Source organism: Vittaforma corneae, assembly GCF_000231115.1.
Source record: "Vittaforma corneae ATCC 50505 unplaced genomic scaffold supercont1.4, whole genome shotgun sequence".
Taxonomy (NCBI): domain Eukaryota; kingdom Fungi; phylum Microsporidia; family Nosematidae; genus Vittaforma; species Vittaforma corneae.
The window spans coordinates 66,825-86,827 of record NW_006889837.1 but is presented as its reverse complement, the minus strand read 5'-3'; the positions used below and the strand labels follow the sequence as shown (position 1 = coordinate 86,827).

At 30.2% G+C, this 20,003-nt stretch overlaps 6 protein-coding genes and 1 non-coding gene across 7 annotated transcripts; 4 read left to right on the top strand and 3 right to left on the bottom strand.

Moving 5' to 3' along the window:
• Positions 1 to 19: 19 nt before the first annotated feature.
• On the top strand, positions 20 to 940 carry VICG_00676 (uncharacterized protein; the record flags this gene model as incomplete). The annotated part of the gene is made up of 1 exon (XM_007604065.1): positions 20 to 940. The coding sequence occupies one exon, from the start codon at positions 20 to 22 to the stop codon at positions 938 to 940; it is 921 nt and encodes a 306-aa protein (XP_007604127.1).
• A 368-nt stretch (positions 941 to 1,308) lies between these two features.
• On the top strand, positions 1,309 to 3,060 carry VICG_00675 (uncharacterized protein; the record flags this gene model as incomplete). The annotated part of the gene is made up of 1 exon (XM_007604064.1): positions 1,309 to 3,060. One exon carries the CDS (start codon positions 1,309 to 1,311, stop codon positions 3,058 to 3,060), a length of 1,752 nt encoding a protein of 583 aa, XP_007604126.1.
• Positions 3,061 to 3,531: 471 nt separating this feature from the next.
• Positions 3,532 to 4,527, top strand: VICG_00674 (uncharacterized protein; the record flags this gene model as incomplete). Its single annotated transcript, XM_007604063.1, has 1 exon — positions 3,532 to 4,527. One exon carries the CDS (start codon positions 3,532 to 3,534, stop codon positions 4,525 to 4,527), a length of 996 nt encoding a protein of 331 aa, XP_007604125.1.
• Positions 4,528 to 4,608: 81 nt separating this feature from the next.
• Positions 4,609 to 5,187, bottom strand: VICG_00673 (uncharacterized protein; the record flags this gene model as incomplete). Its single annotated transcript, XM_007604062.1, has 1 exon — positions 4,609 to 5,187. One exon carries the CDS (start codon positions 5,185 to 5,187, stop codon positions 4,609 to 4,611), a length of 579 nt encoding a protein of 192 aa, XP_007604124.1.
• A 267-nt stretch (positions 5,188 to 5,454) lies between these two features.
• On the bottom strand, positions 5,455 to 5,757 carry VICG_00672 (uncharacterized protein; the record flags this gene model as incomplete). Its single annotated transcript, XM_007604061.1, has 1 exon — positions 5,455 to 5,757. One exon carries the CDS (start codon positions 5,755 to 5,757, stop codon positions 5,455 to 5,457), a length of 303 nt encoding a protein of 100 aa, XP_007604123.1.
• A 384-nt stretch (positions 5,758 to 6,141) lies between these two features.
• Positions 6,142 to 6,459, top strand: VICG_00671 (uncharacterized protein; the record flags this gene model as incomplete). Its single annotated transcript, XM_007604060.1, has 1 exon — positions 6,142 to 6,459. The coding sequence occupies one exon, from the start codon at positions 6,142 to 6,144 to the stop codon at positions 6,457 to 6,459; it is 318 nt and encodes a 105-aa protein (XP_007604122.1).
• A 12,274-nt stretch (positions 6,460 to 18,733) lies between these two features.
• Positions 18,734 to 19,992, bottom strand: VICG_02296. The gene has a single exon (XR_552274.1). It is a non-coding gene; the product is annotated as an 18S ribosomal RNA (ribosomal RNA).
• Positions 19,993 to 20,003: the final 11 nt, after the last annotated feature.

The following is a 20,003-nucleotide window of genomic DNA, read 5'->3' as shown; positions in this document are numbered from 1 at the left end:
ATTTTTTTTATCCCCCAAAATGAATGTTTCCAACGTACTTGAATCTTTTTTGCATACTTTAAATGGGATGGGAGAATTCTTGGAGAAAGTTTCCGGCATAAAATGGTCCAACATACGTAACGGAACTTGGTCAAAGTTCGAAAATGTTATCAATGAGTTCCAAGAGTTTCAGCAAATTTTATATGAGTTCTTCAAAAATGAAGGGATTGGTGCTTTCAAAATCATTTTTAGCAATTTAGAACAATCATGGGAATTTTTAATCCTCCTTCTCATTAATTTCCTTGTTTTACTCTATGCCTGTCATATTGCTGTTTCTGGAATTAGGTCAAGGAAGTCTGTCACACTCTTTCCAATTGTTGCATTCATTGTTTATTTGGTTATTGCTCCTCAAAAATTGTCCTTCATCTCTTCTTTTGAAAACTTCATTGAAAACCTGTTGAAGGAAAAGTATCCCAAACTGGCTGAAGTTGTGCTTGATTTTGACGTTCCTGTCTTACTCTTTTCAATGCTCATTGCATACTTGCTTAGTTGCTTTTATTCTTTCTGCAAATACATTGTATTTGTATATATAACCATGTCTATTTGGAATTTGACTATCCCTAGCAGTGCAGCTAGCTCTCATTATCTCTTCTTCTTTCTAATATCCACCCTTCTGCTTCTTGCATACCTCAAAATGTTCCACATAGTTGAAATGATCTTTCTGTCTATTCTATTTGCACTTACGAGTAGTTTTATATTCATTCAGTATCTTGGTCTAGTCGTTGGCAAAAACGAAGTATTAGATCTTGTGAATAACATCTTTTCCTTTACTATCGATTTTGGTGATAAGCTTACATTAATATTCGTGACACTAAGCGTACTGAGCTTATTGTGGCAGTATTTAGTTTTAAATGAGAAAACCCCATCGCATTATGGCTTTAGACCAGAATGCTCAATATAATTCATCTATGCAGTATGTTTAGCAATAATTAAAAAGATTTTGATATACTTTCAGATAAAATGCCTTTGTTTAATGTCAAAGCAGTTATGCACTTTCCACGTTCTATTTAAAATTAATTTTCATTACTAACTAACTAATTTTAATATTTATTAGAAGTGTGGTGTAAAATATTTAGTTCAAGATTTTCGGAAACACCTGTGAAATAGTTCAGCGAGTAAATAAAAGTAAAAGTTGATGCTTTTTTGTATTTTATCATGTAAGATCATTGTTTGTAAGCGTAATACATTTAATAATATAACATTAAATTACTATATTTGTACTTGACGGGTTTCTATCTTTGTCTTTTCTATTTTAAAAATTTAAAATCCATGGATGGCAAGAAGCTGCCGTATGAACAGTTAATGTGGAAAAGCATAAATAAGACCCGTGAAAAGGTGCTGAATCTTCCCTTTCAGACACAGAATGAAAACAAGTCTCGGAGCTCAGTCAAGATTGAAAAGAATGATCTCCAAGTAGAGGACAGCAAAAACATTACAACACCATTCAAAGTAAAGATATCCTTGAATAAGAATTGCAGAGTTCTTTTGAAGCCTTCAAATAAGCTAATTGCTCTTGTCTTATCTAAACTTCCCCGTTCTAGCTACGATACAAAGTCAAATGAGTGGACGTTTGATGTTGAATACTACGAAGAAGTAGTAAAAGAACTGGTCAAGAGCAAAATAATATTTGATAAAATACCACAAGGAACAATAACTTTGGCAAAAAGAACATACAAAAATGATTCTTATGATTTGCAAGGTGGAATATATGATATTTTAATGGCTTTTCAACGTGAAGCAGTAAATTTTGCTATTAATAGAAATGGAAGAATCCTCCTGGCAGATGATATGGGACTTGGAAAGACTATTCAGGCATTGGCTATCGCCAATTATTACAAATTGGAGTATCCCCTCTTGATTTTATCACCTGCTTCTCTGTGTTACAATTGGCTTGATTCAGTGCAACGATTTTTAAGCGAAGAGGCTTGTATAATCAGAGAAAAAACTGATTTTGGATGTAGAATAGCTATCATGAGCTATAACCTTGCAGTGAACTTCATAGATGTACTTAATACATGCAAGTATGGCGTTATAATATGTGACGAATGTCATTATTTGAAATCTATGAATTCAAAAAGAACAAAATTACTTCTACCCTTACTCCAGAAGTCCTCCAGGCTTATTATGATCTCAGGTACTCCAGCTACAAGCAGACCTCTTGAGCTATATCCAATCATCTGCGCTTTAGATAGGGGTCTCTATCCATCATTTCAGGTATATGGATCCCGTTATTGTGATGGAAGAAAAATTGGTACATTCTTTGATTATCGGGGATGCAGCAATGCAGTAGAGCTATCAGCTGTCATTGAAAAAGCATTTATGATAAGAAGAGTGAAAGATAATGTACTTAACCAATTACCTAAAAAATTCCGTCGACAGATTTTCTTGGATACTAGAGCATCTGAAAGCACAACACTGAAGAAAGGTGAATTATTTGGTGATAATTTAGATACTCGGATAATGCAAGAATACAATCAAGCCTCCATTATTAAAAGAGAGCCTGTTATAAAGTACATGGAAGGTATAATAGAGAAGAAAATTAAATGTATTGTATTTGCTCACCATAAAGAGATGCTAGATGCACTTGAGAGTTTTTGTGTGGAAAAACAAATAAAGTATATAAGGATTGATGGAGCCACACAGTCTACAAAGAGACAAAATTTGGTAGACATGTTCCAAAATGATGAGAATATAAGAATAGCAATCCTAAGCTTGACTGCTTGTTCGACGGGACTGACTCTTACCTCGGGCAAAGCTGTAATATTTGCAGAGCTGTATTGGAATCCGGGAACTATGTTACAGGCAGAGGATCGTGTTCATAGGATTGGACAGTGTGATAATGTTGATATTCACTATCTTGTGGCAAAGAATACAATTGATGAAATGGTATGGCCTAAACTTCTCAAGAAACTGACTGTTTTAGAGAGTCTTGGTATTAGTAAAAATGAGCTAAGACACGTAAAAGGAACAAATGTAGACGAACCAGTACAACAAAGACTAGAATTTAAGAGAATAGATTAAGAAAGAACATGCACTGATGTATTTATTTAAAAGTTGAATTGTATTTAGAAGTAGCATTTAAAGTGAGGTGTGTGTATTGAACGTTATATATAATTATACTAATTCATTCTAGGTCATGTTTGCCCTACTTCAATTTTTAATTGAAGTGTTTGTCAGTGCACTGATGCAAATTTTGAATGTTGATATTTACAAATGAATATGTTTGATAAGCATTGTTTGAATTTCAAATTCAATTGATTTTTACATAAACAAATGAAAAGGCCTTAAAATTAGTACGATAAATGTCAACACTGCCAATTCAGTAATGTTAAGCAGTTTTTCCTGTCTTTATAACATTTATTGCTGTCTTTTCTTCTTTCCTCTTATTATTGTCATTGTCATTTATTTTTCCCTTTGTTTGTTTTTAATTTATCTAAATTTTAATATCAATCTCATTATTAATAAAAAAGAAAATATTCCTACCCCTAACAAATGCTAGCTTCTCTTTTATTCACTCTACTTGAATCTGTTCAGTCTAAATGCAATGAGCCTTGTGACTGTGATAGCAGCTTTACATCCTGCTCAACAGAGGTCTGTGAGCAAGACTGCTTAAAGGCTTGTTATACTAAGTTTGACGGTGATTGCAAAAAGTATAAGAGTATCATCGATGTTAGGCCATTTATATGTTTTGATGACTGCTGCCCATCACTAAAGGATTGCTGCAAGCCTTACTTAGAATTTGCTAATATTGCTGAATTTGTAGCTAAAATTCCAAATGCTAAAAAATTGAAGAAAATGTACATTAAAAATGACGTAAAAGGCCTTATTAAATTTGCATCTCAATGTGATGGATGTGAGAACTACGATGCGCTCAATGCATTCTATTACAATGCTGATTCTCATTCTGGAATTTATTCCCTTAAATTTGACTCGAACTTCATTCTTTTCTTCCTTCAGAGGTTCTATTACTATCTTGATCTCATAGTTGATAGCTCAACTATTAAGATATCACATACTGCTCTGATGTGTGCAAAGACTAATAAATGTTATGATCTACTCTGCCCTCCCTGCACTTATACTGATCTTACTTTCGGAAGTGAATCTAATGCTTTGAAATTGTTTAATTCCATTCTTGGCAATACAGCTATCCACGATATTGTTATAATCTTCATTCGTATCCTTTTGTATCAAATCCACATAACCGTTTCTAGGTGTGCAGAACAAAATAATAAACTTGGGGGCTTCTCAACTTATAGCCTCTATGCTGAGCTTCTCCAGCAATATTTGGTAAAAACTAAAGATCTCAATGTTGCCAATACTCTGTATGTAGAAAACTTTGGCTCAAGTCAGGTCAATTTCTTCTACATTTGGTTCCCATTTGAAAATAATACAGCAACTGGAATAGTTGGTGCTGCAAACCTATTAAATGTACCATCTGCCACCTATACCAACTCAGAAACGTTCAGGTTCCTGAATTCTGACTATTAAATGAATTGGTTGTAAAATCAGTATACTATTTTAAACATGAATATAACCTTTAAACTGTATTTAATTCTATAGAAATTAAAATTATATGTTCAAATGCTTTTCTAAATTTCCACTGTGTGCTTTTTTCATGTGCTTTATCATCGAGCAGTTGTATACAAATAACTTTTCACAAAATTTACATTTGAATCTCACGTTTTCATGTTTGGCCTTTATGTGTGCTATTAAATTCTTTTTTCCACTATATTCAGACCGGCAAATTTCGCATGCAACTATTTTAGATGATTTTCTTTTACATGTATCCATTTTAGAAGATACTTTTTTACTTAATTTCTTCCTACAGTCTTTCACATGTTCCTCATAACACCCTTTTTTTTTGTAAATTTTCAAACAGAAAGAACACTTGTAAATTTTTAAACAGTATTTTTCTGAATGTACCTTCAATTTATACTTTCTAGTGAAAAGCTTACCACATTGCTCACACCTAATGGGGTTTCCATGTGATTGATGGTGAGATTTGAGATACCGTTTACATGAGAATGATTTTTGGCAAATTTCGCATGTAAACGGCTTTATTCCCATGTGTACATTGATATGGTCATTTAGATTGGCTTTGCATGTAAATGTCTTGTTACAATCTTCAAATGTGCATTTAACTACCATTACTTATTCTTCTTTATTTGGAGGAGTAAATAAATCCATTATAGAAAACGATTTTGCTAAAAGACTACTAATTTATTGCTACTATATATAAAAAGATGTTGTTCAAAGAATAGGCAAGGAAGATGCAAGCAACGCTTTTTTCTGAAGTAAGTAAAGGATTGTAGTAAGCAATGATTATTTATTAAAGAGTATATCCAATAAAATATAAAGAATAGAATCAAAAATATAGTATTAAAAAACTTAAATGGCGCACATAATATTGTACTTTTAATTTTCAACATGCATTTTGTTTTTATAATAAGAATATAAATTATGTTTAAAGCAGTTCAATATTGATCTCAGATCGTAAATATTACAACATGAAGGAAAATGTTTGCTATGGCCTACAGCTACTACATAGTCTGTAAGTGTTGTATTGTCCAAATTCAATAGGAAGTATAACAGTATGCCTATGTTATTTGTTTTCATGTTTAGAAAAGAGGAACGGACATCAAATTCCACCAATTGAATTTCAGTTTTAAATAACTTGTACATAAAAACCCTACAGATTTTTCTTGGCTTGCTACCCAATTCATTATCTTAAAATTGTGTTCACTTTATTAATAAGTAAATCTATTCTTTCTTTATAAAAGATCCTATAATCAGGCTTTGAATACTAAGCTTTTGAATAGATTTCTAACTATTTTTCATTATAAACCTGCTTTGCCAACAGTAATGCTAAAAGATTTTTGTTAGTTTATCACTTTCTGCTGGGTCTGGATTGAATATTCTAAAATATTATGTTTTCCTGTAATGAAAACCAAATGAATCTTTCTTTACATTTTTATTGAAAATTTAGTGATTTTTCATCTGGCAATTTTGATATTGAACAAATATTCTAACACGCATTAAATTTTGTCATGTTTTTCAATATATAACACGCTTAATATTCTTAGCATCCCTACCAAGTATTAAATGGTGTTGTTTGGCAATAAATATCAGTATTTTGGTGTAATTTCGGCTAGGTCATCGTTTCCAATAACATTTGATATTGTAATATTCCAACCAAAATATCTTGGAAGATTATTAGTATATTATGTGCTACTTCCTATTATTTTAAATATAAAATCAAGATCTCACCTACTACAATATTTGCAAGGGCGAATGGTAAAATTGGTTCCGCTGTGCTCTACTTTAACAACATTTCTTGAAAAACAAGGTGATTATTTTAAAAAAATATGTCAGTCCATGGCTTTAAATGTTTTTAATATAACATTCGTCGTTACCTTTTAGTAAATTATGAATTAAAAATTTATAATTTGCTAAAATTTACAAAATAAATATCAAATACAATATAAAACGTCAAGACGTTAAACTAATAGTTTTAGCTCACCTTCACATTTTCCAATAGAATGTTTAATAGTGCATTTCGATAATCATTGTTGTGAATGCCAAGGTGCTTTATTTTTTGTTTATTATGTAGTTTAAAATAATACTTTGAGAAAATACATGACAAATTTTTCTCATTAAATTATTCTTCTTACTTTTATCAATTATTAATTTATCAAGAAGTGTTGATAGTAAGCATAATGTAAAATTGTTGAATGTGGTTTAAATATTACTTTGAATATCCGATTGTGCATTTCGTTTTCTATCTTTATTGCTGATCCTCTTGATTTAAATCATTCAAAACATTTCGAGAGTCAGTAGAATTCATGAAATCATGAGGAATAGTCTTGTTTTTATGTTTCCGATGAAAATAACACATATTTTCTTCGTCGATTTACTGTTTTCATGAAATACCCATGTTGTTCTTTAATCTTGTAATCAATTCATGGCCCCGAGATTCGCAAATTCTCTTTTTTCATTATATAAATTACATATCAATGAACCACATCGTAGCATAAGTTTAAAAACAATAAACTTCGTTGTTTAAGTAATGTGATCACTTCACAATTGCCTATCAAACCAATATACATTATTTTCTAGCATATCAAATGTTTGTTAAAGTATGGATATCGACACATATAGAATTTAAAATGTATATTATATTTACGACAATTTGGCATACAAGTAAGTGTGTTCTTTAATAATATTTGATAGGTGAAAATTTTTTGTTACAAAGTAGAATCATTTTTGAAAGCTTTATCTAGGAAACTTGAGATTATCAAATTTTAGTTTTCTTCACAGTGACAGTACATTGTTTCTGTGCCTTGATGATTGCATACGTTTTCTATTTGTATATTTTTTTAGTGCCCATCTCTTATATTTGAAGACCAGCGGCTTTTATATAAACGTTTAAAATAATCTACGTCAATGGACCGACCTTCAAATATAAAAACATACATCTTAAAAAAAGTTCAACTTTTAAATAAATACAATCAATAATGTCAAAATAATCAAAAATTATCCGCACGATTTCCTCAAAGTATATTTGCTCGTTCTTCGACAAAGTAACGGCACCTCTTGATGGAGAACATCAGTAAAATATTTATAGATCTGGCCATCATCTTTAAGTGATTTTCATAGACTAAAACATTCTTATTGCCAAAATATCTTAGAATAAGCTTATCAATATCAAAATCAAATACTGATTAAGATATTTTTAAATAATGTCAACTATCCTACTGGAAAGGCACAAAGAGATATCAACCATATAAAGAGCTCAATTTCTCGTTATTTTTAGTATAGCATCGATTTTAAACATTCATGTATGTTAATTCTCACAATTATCATTATTGTTACAGTACTTGAATAGTATATTACCAGATGGTCCTATCATGTTAATATCTTTTTGAAAATCTTAATTGACTGATATTAATAATATTTTAACGCCATTTGTATGGCATTATACCATTGGACCATTGCATGTTTTTTCTAACAGACCGACTTGAATTAGAAGATACATTATTTTATTATCATGTAATCTTTAAAAACAAAAACTGTTAAAAATTCTGATTATACATCATCATATTATGGTGGAATATAAATTTTTTAAAAATACAAGCTTTAAAATATTGAAAATCATGCCATATCGATTATGGCAGCTGCAAATCTTGAATAACTATAAGGCATTTATTGTTGGTCTACTAAGCATAAAACAAATACAGCAATGAAAGAAATTGTAGAAATTTGTATGATATAATATAAATGACTGTTAAACATTAATATAAGGAACTTAATTGAAACATTAGCATATCTAATAAACATAAAAAGCGAGATATAATGGATAAAACTGGCTGTACATTTAAAAATTAATTTTCACCTGTGTATTTTTTGCTTTTTATTTTTTCATCTCGATTTTTTGCTGAACAAGAAAAATTAGAAGCAACATGACAATCTATAATCAAAAAGATAAAGTACTGGAAATTAATTATCAACACATGTCATATTTAAAATTTATATTCACACAAATTATCTCATCCTAATTTATGAATATTTCAGCATACATAACATTCAAGATCCATTATAAATATAACAACTATGTCTGTAAATAAAAATATTAATGCATTTTTGTAAAAAGAAAAGTAGCCTTTCATGTTTAATTTTTGATTGCCAGTTATGCGCTGATTTAGTGACTTGTTTCGGCATTATCATTAGAAACCGGCAAGATCTTAATAAAGATGAAGAAATAAAACTCCTTTTATCAACTGTTTCGTGCTTAATACGTTCATCTCAATTATAGATTTAACTAAAATAATAAGTGCCCACTCTCCCGATAAACGGGATTAGAGAGTGTGTGGAGTTTTGTATTTAGCCTCCATAAATCATAAGCTCATTCTTTAAAAATACTACTATAAATATGAACGAAATAATTTTCAAAGTTGGGATATAGATTAGAGTAATTCTAAACCATAAAGTGTCTTCTTTAGAATAATTTTGTGAATTGTTTTAGGTATATTTTTATACATATTATTTTTACGAAAACGATCTAGAAAATATTTTCAATCATATTTAAAGAGTATAAGGACTGGTACACTCCCACATCTAAACAATATTTTGATGGAGATGTTATTTTCTATAAAATATATTTGCGAATAAGGTAGGTTGTAATTAGTTGTCGGCTACTCTCATATTTAAACCGATTATGCAGCTTTTTCCTCTCTACATGATTAATTTATCAGTAGTGAGACTACAATTTTTGTTTAGTACATCAGCGCATAGTTAATATTCGCTCTCATTTCTAAACTTATGTGCCTTCTGACACTTTAATCTAAATTGACAAATCTAATTTAAAATTCTATATTCGCAATTATTTAAGGGAAACACATGAATATTTGAATGCGAAAGTGGTTGTGAAAAGAAGAGGTAAAAATAAAACCACCAAAGTAGTATCCGTTTAATCCTGAAAGGTGGGTTTGCACAATTTGTCATACATCCACCGAAAATCATGTTATGAAATAGTTGCTTTTTAAACAAAGAAATTGATATTTCTGATAAAGTGAAGTAGGCTATAGCTACTCGTCTTGAATTAATGACCGCTAGCAACATGCAAAAATCCTGAAGAAACTAAAAGAGGTACCATCTTAAGAATCTAGTAAATATTATTAATATTAGCATCATGTCACAATAGAAAGAAGTTATTCAAGATAACATAAAGTGATAAGAACGTAATGGTGTTTGTTTGGTTTTGTAACAGGGACGAATAAACTATTCATATACTAAGATAAAGTAATTATATTCTATCAATTTAAAGCGCTAACTTTCTTTGTTAATTAGGTCTGTTCAAAAACTTCGCATCACAGCAAATCAATTCTTTTTATTAAAAGATTAAACCATTATTGGATTGGATTATAAAATCAAAGTATCAAACCATTTCTCAAACTGCTCATTTCAGTCTAAGAAGATTTTTTTGAAATTTTAATTAATAGAGTCTATCAAAAATTAAATTTCATACTAAAGAATCGAATCTTTTTTAATTATTCTTATGTTATCATGGCTCTGTTTTTATTACATATATTATTATTAAAGTCGAATTGATTTTTAAAAAAATTGGTGGTTAAGACGATTTGAATACTTTAAAATTAATGTTTTGTGTAGAACATCGGCCAAATTTATTATAAATAAATTAAAATTTTGAACATGTGATGTGATAGCATTGTTAAAAATTCTGGAACACGGCCATTATTTTAGTTAGTATTTAAGCATTTAAGTAACTGTTTGATCTACTGCATTTTATTTAAAACAAACATTCTAAATGATCATTATGGTGATCTAAACATTAGATTCTTAGTTAAGTACACATACACATAATGTCTTATAATTCTTATGTAATTAAAATTGCTTTCCCAATAAATAACTATAAAAGGTACACTTATCTGTGACCAAGATCCTTGCATAGCATTGCGTTCTTTATTAAATATTGGCACGATTGTGGTAGTATTCATTTCTTGAGACAAAGTTGTCCAAATTTACATATCAAATACATCAATTGTTGGAATAAGTCCATTATTAAAGTTAGAAAACAGTTTTATATTATAGTTGTAATTGTTTGTTTTAAGTGTTGGCCAATAGCTACATTTTCTGATTTTATCTTTCTAATAAATCTTCAAAATAACTTGCAATGCACCATCTCTCAAGTCTCTCGGTCTATTAAGTTTTACAGATTAAAAATTTTGATACATCTTTTACATTTTCTATTATGTAAAACTAGCTGTTTTAATTTTCTTCATTAACTTTTAATATTCCACTTCTTGACTTCATATCTAAAAAGATAATGTATCGGTATAATATTTCTTTTTTGTTCTTAAATGTCAATCTATTATATATTTAAATACTGTGGACATTACCATAGTCTAAAAGGTTTAAAGGAATTTATATGGTCAAATTTTTTACTAGAAGTCTCCATAATAATTTGGCAATATCCTGTCTCATGATTTAAATTCTCATTATTATGCATAGTATTTATTGATTCTGGATGGTGGACATCTGCTTTTTGTTATATCACTCGCATAATAATAACATTTCCTAAAGTAATACAAATTTAAAGGGCCATTCTTAATCATTACAAGTGATCTTAAAATCACATAATGCTTAAGATAGCATTTAATTTAATATTTACCAATGCGAGGCATATGGAAATTTTTATATGCCAATGAATTTTATCACTTGGGTAAAATTTATGTTTTAACTTGGATGCCATTAAAGTCTATTAAAACTTGGCAAAAACCATGGGGCAATAGTATCTCAAACTTTTGAACTAACTCTTCTCACACCATACTTACATGCTATAATTAACTAATTCATAAAAACTTGGAAAGTGTTGTGGCATGGACCATTCTATTTCTTAGAAAATTTTTCATAGTAAAATTGTTTTGATTTAAAACTTCAATGGCATTTGAAAGTACACAAAATCAAGTTTTATATCAAACTTGAAATAATCTAAATTTATTGTTTTGTATTTTTTCAATTAGAATACTCAAGTCTACAATCTTAGTACGGGTTTGCTCACCACATTTATTAAAATTTTACACATCCGCCTTGTTGCAAATTTGCCAAGATACTGTTATATGACCCAACTTGGTAGATACTTATGATTCTAGGAATTAAAGTTTTAAATTTTGACCACGCATATTGTACGTGGATTTACAAAATCATCCTTGTAATTAGCATTATCAAATAATAAATGCTTATTTGTTTATTTAAGAGGTACATTAAATCATATGTACATTATTAACACCAGAGTAAAACAGTATTGCAAAATATCAACCTGAATAAATAAAATTTATGAAGAAGCAAAAAATAGTGCTTTAAAGCCCAATAACTAATAAGGAAGGGGAATTGTTAGCAAATATCATTGTATTTGTTAAATAACTTTCTTCATTATTTACTCCCTATGGTTTTATTTATTCAAACTAAAATTTAAAATTTTTAAATACATTTTATTTTCAAAATGTCTTGACAGTTAGGTCAATTATTCATTCAGATGTATGTTTTTGAACTTTAGATCTCCATCATATCTACATCTAACTTTACGAGGCAACTAATTTTCTGTTATAATGCTTTCGTCAGCTACAATTCTAGTTCATCTTGAACATTATATTGGATTGTTTTTAATTGCATCGCCAACATCCTAGCTTTGAAATTGCTTTATTTTGATTTCAAAAATAAAATGAGATGGTTCGAAAATTATATAACGCCATGCTAATTAATTAAACTAAACTTAAAATGAAAACTGTGTTAAATGTGACCATGTTCGTTGAATACTAATCATTGATAGTACTGTGAACGGCATAGTATGTATAAGAATCATCTATTTGACCCTAAAATATGGTCGTTTAATTTTAGAGATAATTAAAAATTTTAAGAATAAATTATGTTATTGATTATACCCACGAAATGAATATGTACAATTGCATATTGATTTAAAATTACAATACCACGTAGTTAAAATTAAGCAAAGTGTGGTTTGTGAAAGCAAAAGATATAGAGTGTGATGTCAGGGTGATACATAAGAAAGTAATATATGCAATGAAAACTCCTGTATTGATTATCGTGTCTATATCTTGTTGAGTTTACAAAATCAACTTTTGTATATTTTAAACGATTTACTTTATCAAATTTGATCCTGTTTTAACAATATAGCATTAGTATATAAGTATAACCAACAATTTCTCTCTAAAAATTAATTGTCTCTTTTACAAAATTATTTCTTTGAAATTAGTTGCATAATTTAAATTGCTCAGCTTTTCAATATTATTATCAGTTTTTATAGGTTCTAAATCCTTATCCTAAAAATCCAATCGAATAATAAGTTGTTGTAATATCCAAAAAACACTATTTTTGTAAACATAAAAACAATCAGCATCACTGCATGATATATGTACACTAGCATCACCATTATATTATTTTCATTTTTGAGCTAATAGCCACCATCACAGTATAAAGCATCAATTAAAGGAGTCTCTTACCTGCCAACCTTATTAGTACTAAACATTATTCATTTCTCAAATTCTGATGTGATTGCATAGTTTGTCATATAAATAAAACCAAAATTTAAAATGGCAGCTTCTGTTTAATTTAAACTTATTATACATTGGATCTTGTTGTTTCTAATTAAAGGTATTTTGAGCAGATAATTTGTAATTCAAAACATTTCATCATCAATTTAGGAAATAGAATCAACTATCTCAATGCCAAGAGTTATTGCAAATCAATTGACATGTATAAAATTTGGAATCAATTATAAAAGAAATAAATACACATAACCCAATCGGGTAAATTCATGCATGAGTTTAATAAAATTTAATGATTCACGCGAGCTCAATAAAAGACCGTTACATTACTAATCAACTTCATGCACTTGTGAGCCGATATGAACACATTAAAGATAAAAATTTTCATTTGCATTCCATGTTTCTATTAGATTGTGATACAACTTCATAAATCAAGCATTTGGAAAAATAAAACTTAATAATATTCCTTTAATACTACTTATTATCAAATAGCGTATCTTTACAGTATTCATTTAAAGTATAGCAAAACAGCAAAATGCAAATGAAATTAAAAAGATGCAAATAATAGCTATTTTCAATATTATCAATTATCACACAAGACTAGAAACAAACAATATGTGTTTATAAACATTATAAACTGGTATTTGAAAAGATAATTTAAATAAATAGCTTAAAAAGTAAGTAGTAATGAGAAAAGTTTTTGTGTAAAATTGAAAAATGTTTGTGAAAACTCAGTCAAAGAAGTATATTATTGTCCACTGCATATGTATGCAGTGGAGTTGTTAAAATCGGATAACGGCTCCTTGGCATTATATACAATCACTTAATATAGATAAGGAAAAAGATAAACTAAATTTAATCACAGTTTTAATAATACCATTAAAATGTTTTTAGAAAATAGTTTCATACTATTGTAAAATAGATCATACCATCACTAATTTTACGTTTTTAGCTTTTATCTTCATGAGTTTAAACTATTTTCAGAGAACAGCGCAGTCAATGCCGATTTGCATAAAAAATATTAAAGATGTGCCATTTCTAAGATTGTCAATGAATTAGAATATAAATGTACACAAATTGTGTAAGAACAAAAATTACCAATTCAAGCTGTTTGATCTTTTGACATGCGCTATGGTCAAGTGGATGTCATTATTGGTATGTGAAAGGTACAAAAAGCATGCATCCAAAATCCCATGTTGTTAGAGTTGACTGTGTCATACTCATTTTGAGGCGTATATTGAATGGCCGGATGCAAACTTTATAAGGATTGAGAAGGAAATGGCACCGATGAGTTTTTCATGAATCCAATGCTATTCATATGATGAGAATTCAAAACACAAGGCGAGTTTCTGTAGCCATCGTCTGTATGTTGTGGACATGTTCATGAATCTCCACCAAACATTATATTGGAAATGTTCTGTTGCATACAAATTTACACTGTGAATGAAGGTGAAGCTAGCTTGATCTTGGTATTTTTGATAGCTATTCCAACAACATCATTGTTATTGCCACTAGATCTCGAGCATATTAAACTTAAACTAGTATGCATCTACTTACTTTTGGTAAGAAGTATATGAATGGATGGTGATTAAAATAAAACACACAAACATCACCCATTTATTTTTTAAGGAAAACATGGATATATAATATCAAACGAAATACTTTGTTGACCGTTTTGAAATTGAGATCAAATCTTCTTTATAAAAATTTTTAAAAATACTAACCAAGTTAATACAAAATATACCCAGTTGAGGATAACGTACGCATTTATTAGAACTGCTTTGTTTAAGCTCAATTGTGATTAAATTGCATACATATAATATAAGAATATGGCCGTAAAATCCATATCTTTTGGATTCCTAGTTGGTTATATAATCTATGTTTCCGAAGATAGGAATGGCTGGCGGTGAAATATAATTAATCAAAAAATAAATATGGTGCAAATATGCAATGGCACGCATTAGATTTTTTAATTATACTAATTTTGACGATATTCCCCTTTCATTGTTTATTCAGACAAACACTCAACAATTTATGCATTGAAAACCTAACCTTTAAAATTGAAAAATTTCATCATTGCAGGAATAACTGTGGCGTTCATATAAAATTATCACGGGCATTCATTTCTTTAAATACGCACAACTATTTCACATTTTTATAAGAGTATTAGAAATCAACTAACGAAAACACTCAAATATTTTTATCATTACCAATTTAAATACTAACTTGTGTGATAGATTTTGGGGAAATGCTATTTAATACTTCAATATTTAATATTACGAGAAGCTAATTGCTAAAAACAAACAAACCCCACCACGTTTATTTCTAGATTTTTATACTTTACTAGTTCTTAAATTATCTTGGGCTATCTGTTATTATTTGCATGTATAAAATAAAAACGTCTTAAATATCTAAAAGCCTTGTTGAGTTTTTGATTCACCAATAGTCATATCTGTAAACAAGATTTATATGGTTCCTACAAAAACTTTTTCCCACATATAACTTTTAAATAATGTATGTTAATGAAATAAAGTAGCATTAGTATGATTATCTTTCTGGAAATTATTAATTGATATTGAATGTTATACCACCAAATAGTTTTTCACACTATATTTATTTTATTAGAAATTTGTCGATAAAGTAGTATTTCTTACATATCTGTTTTTAAAAGTTGTTTGCCAATAATAAATCCCATCTTTCTTGAGATAAAATGTTTTATTAAGATATTTCTCAATGTTCCACTATTTGAAAACATGACATTTATGTCATATTCATAAAAGAAGCGCATTAACACCATAGTTTCACACAATATTCGTGCTTTTATTCACATGTTTTTATTGTACATGCCTTTTATAATTACGTTTTAATTGAAAAACAACAAAGATACAAGACAATATGGTGTTTTAATGCTTCAGCGGAAATAACAAATTAAATCCAAAATATAATCATAAAATCATTCTGTTACATCATTAAATCATTTATAATTTCAAGGTGTATTCGATCATCTTGTATCTTTGTTGTATTTTTGGATTAACATTAGCTATTTTGCCACTTAAGTTAATATAAAGATCCTGATGATAAAGAGCATTATCCCAATAAAAGATATAATCTTCGGATAAAAGTTTAATTATATATTTTTAATAGTTTGATGAGCTGTTAATTTTACAGCAACACACATAAGCAAATTGCAAGTTTAAATCAAAACAGAACTTGATCCCATACCATGACTTTTATCTTGCAATCTTTCGAACCAATCAATTTGTCCTTGTTAGTATCACACAAAAACTACTAGGAATATCAAGTATATCAAGATATTTTTTGAATCAGATAGTAAATTTAACATTGAAAATAAAAAGAAATAAATACAACGCAAAAGAATCGAATACCAACGATTATTTATTCTAGCAAAGAAAAAGAGCCAGATACATATTGAATATTACAGCCATTCCATAAATTCTTTGAATATTTTATTAAAATTATCTCATACAACATTCCATTTTAGCCTTATGCCTTGAAAATTTTAGCATGTTTCTATTTCTGAATATGTGTCTAAATCACAGGAACAATAAATCAAAAATAACTACAGTTGTATGCATTATTACAAAATCACTCTCTTATATGTTGATTCCCATTAAATGATCACGCCTCCAAGACATATCATATTCTGAAAATATATAATGATACGTTCATTTTCAACAATTTCCATATAAAATTACTTGTTATCTTTAAAATATTGTAATATCTCAAATATTCATCAATCTCAAATTTTTTCCGACGAAGTTTAACTTCATAGCAAATGGTTATTGGTCGGCCGATAGATCGTGTCCAATTTTCTTAAATGAATAAACTTGAAAAATCCACACATGACCGCAAACCCTCTTAATTTGGAACATACGTCAATGAACGCGTGTATTTCCAAATCCAAAAATTTCATTTGTTCGAGACCATCCTATCGCACAAAGTAAATTCACAATAAATGATATTGTGATGCGTTTTCATACTTCAAAGCACAAATGAACAAACAGAGGCTTACATGTGGATTGCATGATTAATAAAAACAAAATAGCATCAAAAACGTTAAAAGGCCTAATGGATTTGGATCCTTTAAAAACTGTAATGAAAATGCCAAGCTTATAAGAAGACATTTTTGAAAATTGAATTTTGATATCCTTTCATGTATTTTTGAAGGAATACCAAAATTCAATTTTCAAAAATTTTAATCGAAAGAATTGAAAAGTTAGCATAATCTATCTATACCTATTAGCAAGTGTATTCCTAATTTAATAGTCTTTCCTTATAAGAAAAGTATATTGGTCATCCATGGAAAATATTACTCTACACAGTATGTAAAGGTTGTCGAATAGAATTTTTAATTATAAAGTTGTCAGATGGTACAGTCCAACAAAATCCTTATAATCTAACCAAGACCATTACGTTTTTATTTCTAACAAAACTTATCTAAATACGTAGATAAGCTAAAAATTGTTGTTCAAAAAGCTACTGTTTGTTACATCTTCTATTGAGATTAGTAGGAGCTTATTTAACAAGTATGATATGAATTCCTCTAATCATATCACCAGGAGTGCACTACATTTTAAATTAAAAGATATTTTCAAAAGTTTATAAGAAAAATATTGAAAAAGTTTCAGAAAATGGATAATATCTTCGAACACAAACAAGCTTAATAATCATGGCACAAATAATTACAATTATATGTGGCGGCATCTTCCGATTTTACAACTCCTATTCACCATAGACTCAAATAGCTAAGCAAGACAGCAATAACTCATAGCAAAATCAAAAGTTGAAGCATAAAGGAATAAGAATATTAACAAGCTATATTCACATAGATGGATTTGCATGCTTTTTGACATGCGTGAACTTTCTTATGATTATGTTGACATTCACCAATGATACAAGCAAATATCTAAATACATTAAATATTTGCCAATCCCATGGATGTGTTTTTACAACTTTCTACTCCAGATATGCCATATTAAATATTTTAAAAATGATTTGTACTAGATTGGCATCAAGATCAATATGGTCTACCAATGTACTAGAATCCAAAAAGATAGTTTGCAAAAGATAAATGATACAATGCATGTTAGTTGCAAAATCGTTGCTGTAATATGAGCAGAAGTGTGAAATCTTTAATTATGATCAAAAGTGGATGTATAAAATATTAAATAATGTTTTCTTAGATCAAAAAACTGGCAAATAATTTCTTTATTAAAACAAAAGTATACTATAGAAAAATAAGTAACACAATAGATTGGTGGAGCTCAATTGCAAGGCCATCCCAATAGTTGTCCCATTGAATAAAAAGACTCATCGAGGTAATAACCTAAAACGTATGTAGAACGGTGGTATAGAACAACTTTGTGAAGCAACTACTTTCATGTGCTGAGAGTCAGACCATCAAGAATTGTGTAAGATGCGCACTGCAAGACAAATCAGAAAGAAGATAAAAAGATTCTGGATGAACATCAACAAATTTTCTAGTATTGATTATATCAAAAGTTAGAGACGGTGCTAGAAAAATGGGATTTCTCTCAGTCTTTATCCAATGAGGCTCGTGGAAAGTGTAAACAGAGCGGCAGAATAGTTTTCAATGATCCTGCGGCTGGTTCACCGACCGCAACCTTGTTACGACTTACATCTTATCTACTTTTCATTATTCAGAGCCTGGACTCTTCATCCTGAAAAACATCTGAGATAGTGACGGGCGGTGTGTACAAGCTACAGGGACTTATTCAATATCCATTGTTGATACACACTTACTAGGAATTCCTCTTTCGTATGTGCCTTACAGCACATAGTCCATCTGAGCACCTTCCTGTCTCTCTCTCTACCTGCTATTGTATTGCGCGTGCAGCCCAGGGCATCTGAGGGCATCTCGGATCTGTTATAGCCTTTTCCTTCCTGTTCCGTGCGGAACATGTCCAAAAGATCTCACTCATTCAACCATTTAAGGTCAAAGTCATCCCATCAATTTCCAACGACCATGCACCACTCCTGTATTGCTCGTTTCTACACAATACTTGGCCCTGGTAAGTTTCCTCGCGTTGAGTCAAATTAAGCCGCACAATCCACTCCTTGTGGTGTAGCTCCGTCAATTTCTTTAATTTTCACCCTTGCGAGCATACTATCCCCAGAGCCCGAACTCTTAAGATTTCTCCCTGCCCACTGTGTCCAATGAGCATGTCGGCATCTTTTACTGCTGGAACTACTGCGGTATCTAATCACTTTCGATACTCCAGCCTTCGTCCTTGATCACCGAATGCCTACAAGAACATCGCCTTCGCCTCGCTCAGTCCACCAGGGGTCTTGGCATTTCATCTCTCGCCCTGGTATACTATGTTCCCCATCGGCTCCTCCATCATCGCACTGTGAGACCTCGCATCTCTCTTTGCCCTTCTATGACTACGGACTTTTTAACTGCAGCATCTCTCATACACACTCTTGGAGTCGGTATTACCGCGGCTGCTGGCACCAAACTTGCCCTCCAATTCTCCTATCCCTCTTTACAAGATACTCATCTTCACGTCTCATAACTGCCTCCTGCAAAGAGTGGGCAATTTTCGCGCCTGCTGCCGTCCTTGGACGTGGGAGCAATCTCTCAGGCTCCCTCTCCGGTACAAAACCCTAATTTCCCGTCAACCGTCACTGTCTTGGTAGTCCATTACACTACCAACTAACTGATAGTCCTGCGTCTTATTCTGCCTTCCCTTAGCTACATTTTCACGTAGTTATCTACACAGCCAGACTAAATCATCGCAGTTTTACTGAGCTATTCGTCCCTGATTGCGGAAACATGCATGGCTTAATCTTAGAGACTAGCATCTACGTCAGGCAGAATCAACCTGGTGCACGTGTGTC